Source organism: Terrapene carolina, unplaced genomic scaffold (assembly GCF_002925995.2).
Source record: "Terrapene carolina triunguis isolate 2854851 unplaced genomic scaffold, T_m_triunguis-2.0 Scaffold47604, whole genome shotgun sequence".
In the NCBI taxonomy this organism is placed as follows: Eukaryota; Metazoa; Chordata; order Testudines; family Emydidae; genus Terrapene; species Terrapene triunguis.
Window position 1 is genome coordinate 1 of NW_020711955.1, and position 3319 is coordinate 3319.

The 3319-nt window shown below is 67.4% G+C and overlaps 1 protein-coding gene across 1 annotated transcript; it reads left to right on the top strand.

The window, feature by feature from the left end:
* Nucleotides 1-7: 7 nt before the first annotated feature.
* On the top strand, nt 8-3256 carry LOC113405653 (peroxisomal sarcosine oxidase-like; the record flags this gene model as incomplete). The annotated part of the gene is made up of 2 exons (XM_026646880.2): nt 8-2618; nt 3074-3256. Coding segments are annotated over exons 1-2 (492 nt in total), but the record flags the coding sequence as incomplete, so codon positions are not given.
* Between the last annotated feature and the right edge of the window lie 63 nt (nt 3257-3319).

The window sequence follows — 3319 nt, forward strand, 5'->3', positions numbered from 1 at the left end:
CCACGCTGCTCTGAACGGGACGGTGCCCAGCCAGCTCCCGGGGCTCCCAAGTGTCTCCTAGGGCAGAGACTACAGCTCCGTACTCCCCTGTGCAAGCCTGGCTTGGGCTCCAGACCTCTGGGTACACATTGCCAGCAGCCCCGGTGACGCTGAGCACTGGAGCGGTCATGGCGTGACCCCGCTCCCAGAGGGGACGCCAGCAGCAGCTCCGTGCTAGGCCATGTTAACAGGCAGGGGAAAACAAATGATCAACTTCCATCCACCCCGGTCCTTGGCTGACTGCTCAGCTGCTATCAGCGAGATGGGCCCCCCTCCATCTGGGCCATGGCCCCACAGGCCAGGGGACTGGTAGGGGCTGCAGTGCAGGGGACGGGCATGGACGGAGAGCCCAGGAGGGAGGTGGCAGCCCACCTGTGAACATTGGCACGGGGCTGCCAGCGGCTCAGAAACCCCTTCCCCCCCATGCCAGCATGCAGAGCCCTGGGGCAGAGCTGCAGGGGGCCAGGCCCACAGGGCGAGCACCTGCACCGCCGCAGGGGAGTGTGTCCCGGACCTCGATACATGCTGAAAAGCCTCCACTTCCAATCACGCCAGCAAGGGCCAGGCAGTGCCCGGGCCCAGCTCAAGGGAGGCAGAGCAGCCCGGAGCCCACCCCACAGGAGCCAGCCAGCATGGGCATGGCCCAGGGCCGGGCCGCAGCCCACAGGAGCTCTCAGCCCCTGGGCCAGCGAGGCCCTGCAGGAATCTCACCTAGACAGCCAGGACCCGCGGGCTGGGCCTGGGGCAGAGGCTGGGGGCAGGTCTGCTGGATGGCCCGTGGACTCCCAGCCCGGCAGAGCCGCAGTTCGTGCCCCAGGAAGCGGGTGACTCCTGCTGGCTCACGAGGCACTGCCCCAAGTCAGCCTCAGCCAGACCCTGGCCTGGCCCAGTGGGGGAAATAACCCACAGCAGGGGGCCAGCGAGGCCTGTTCCCCGGGCTCAAGGATGTCTGGTCGCCTTTAATTACCAGCTCCCACATGCCCTGTGACCCGGCTTTAGACTTTGCCAGCCACCTGCAGCCACCTCTGGGGTGGGACATGGCAGCCACTGAACAGCATGCAGCAACACCACCCACCTGACCCTGGGCCCCCCTCCTCCTCCAGACAGTCCCCCCCCCAGCACAGGGCAAACTCATGGTGAACGGAGACATACTCCACAAGGGAGCACGGGTGCCAGGCTGATACGTTACCATACAAACCGACTGCTCACAGGGGCTCCGATCATGTGATCTACAGCACTCCTGCCATTCCAGACCCGGACCGCCCCATTACCCCTGTTCTGCCGGTAGCAGCCCACTAGCTGTCAGCCTGAGAGCCCCCGACTTTCTCCCTGGGCTCCAAACCAGGCTTTGAACTCTGTCCCAGCGACTCACGGGGCCGCCCACCCCCGCCCAGCCCTTGCCCTGCTCTGGCCTGCCCTGGGGGCGCTCAGCATCGGCTGCCTCCCAAGGCAGCAGGGCGCATGGCGGGCGAGACGGACTCCCAGTAATTTATCTGACTCTATAAAGGACGAGCCATTAAGGAAATAAGCATATAAACGATTCCCCATCTAGCCAGGGTCGGAGCTAATGGAGCTATCGATCGTGTGAGACAGGAGCCCGGCAGAACGGCCCCTTCCTGACTCCCAGATCCTTTGGCCTCGCCCCTGGGGCCCTGCCCGTTCTCCATGCAGGGGCTGGGCTGTCCCGTGGGCTGGCAGTGCTCAGGGATCCGGGAGAGACAGACCCAGTCTCTTGTGGGGCAGCAGCAGCCGCGGTTCAGAGGGGAGATTCCCACCTGCTGGGGGCAGGAATCGGCACTGCCCAGCCGCCGGGAAGGGCAGGAATCGCCCCCGTGGCGTTTAGTGATGGGAGGGATCCAGGCCAGGCTCCCTACTTGGCCACGGGACGACCTGCTGCAGTGCCAACCACCCCCCAGCTCTGCCAGTGCCCCTCAGCCCCCTGCTACTCCAGCCCCGGCTCCCCCAGCTAACAGCTGAGCCCTGCAGGTTCCCCCCTCACTTGCTTAGGCAGCGCCTGGTGGATGCCGTGTGGCACCGTCCCAGCCCGGCCCCTTGGCCCCTAACCTTTGTTATTTAACCACATCCGACCGCCGGGGCGGCAGCCTGCACCAAACCCCGCGATACTGGAACATGGACAGCGCTCCCTCTGCAGTCAGCGTCCCTGGCAGCGTGGCCCAGTGGGTAGGACCCGGACCCTGGATTCCCTGCCCTGCCCCCCACCTGCTGGCGGCCCCCGGGCAAGTCACCGCCCCTGCCGGAAGGGGCTGGGAATGGAGGGGGCTTGTGGCACACCCCACGCGGGGCCGGGACGTGGGCAGCGACTGCCCGGTGCCTTAACGCTCCGCTCCCCGGCCCATCTCCGCAGGCAGACGGGGCTGCTGGTTCTGGGGGCCAACACCGACCCCGAGTTCCAGCGCTGCTGCCGGACCTTGGCACAGCACGACATCCCCGGCGAGCTGTTCACCACGGAGTTGCTGCACGGGCGCTTCCCCGGCATCCGGCCCTACTGCGGGGAGGTGGGCGTGTCCGACCGCACTGCAGGGGTCCTCTCCGCGGACAGGGCGCTCCGGGCTGTGCAGGTACCAGGCTGGGCCTGGGGGCGCGCGGCCCCAGGAGATGGGGGTACCGGGACAGCTCCGGCCGGGCCACAAGCCAGACCAACGGCCACTCTTGCCACAGACACGGGATGAGGCTCAGCTGGAGTCCCTGCGCCGTGGGGAACGCCCAGTGCTCTGTCCAGTGCCCGGGGGTGCTGCCACACGGCGCCCGGAGCTGCACAGCTTTGCCTGGTATTTCTCATCCCCGGCCTGTGCCCTCTGCACCGTCTCTGCAAGGCCATGGGCAGCCAGCAGCCCGCCTGGGGCCCCGGCACATTCCTGTGCCAGAGCCTGGCTTGGCCCCGTTGCGGGGCCCAGGAACGAGGGGTCCCCTGGCCGGGCTCACACCCACTGACTGCAGGGGCTGTGCACTACGCTGCGCCGCTCGACCCCTCGGGCAGGGCCCCTGCCCCAGGCTGAGCTGTCTCCCTCCCCAGGACGGGGTCCGGCGGTGCGGGGGAGCCCTGCGCGATGGGGAGAAGGTGACTGACATCAAGCCGGGGGTCGTGGTTACCGTGACAACCAGCGGAGGGGTGTACCAAGCCAAGAGTCTGGTGATTACAGCCGGCCCCTGGGCCAATAAGCTCCTGGCCCCGCTGGGACTGCAGCTGCCTCTCCAGGTAAGGGCTGGCTCCAGCTGTGCCCGGGTGACGTGGGGCAGGGCCAGCGTGAGCACAGGATTG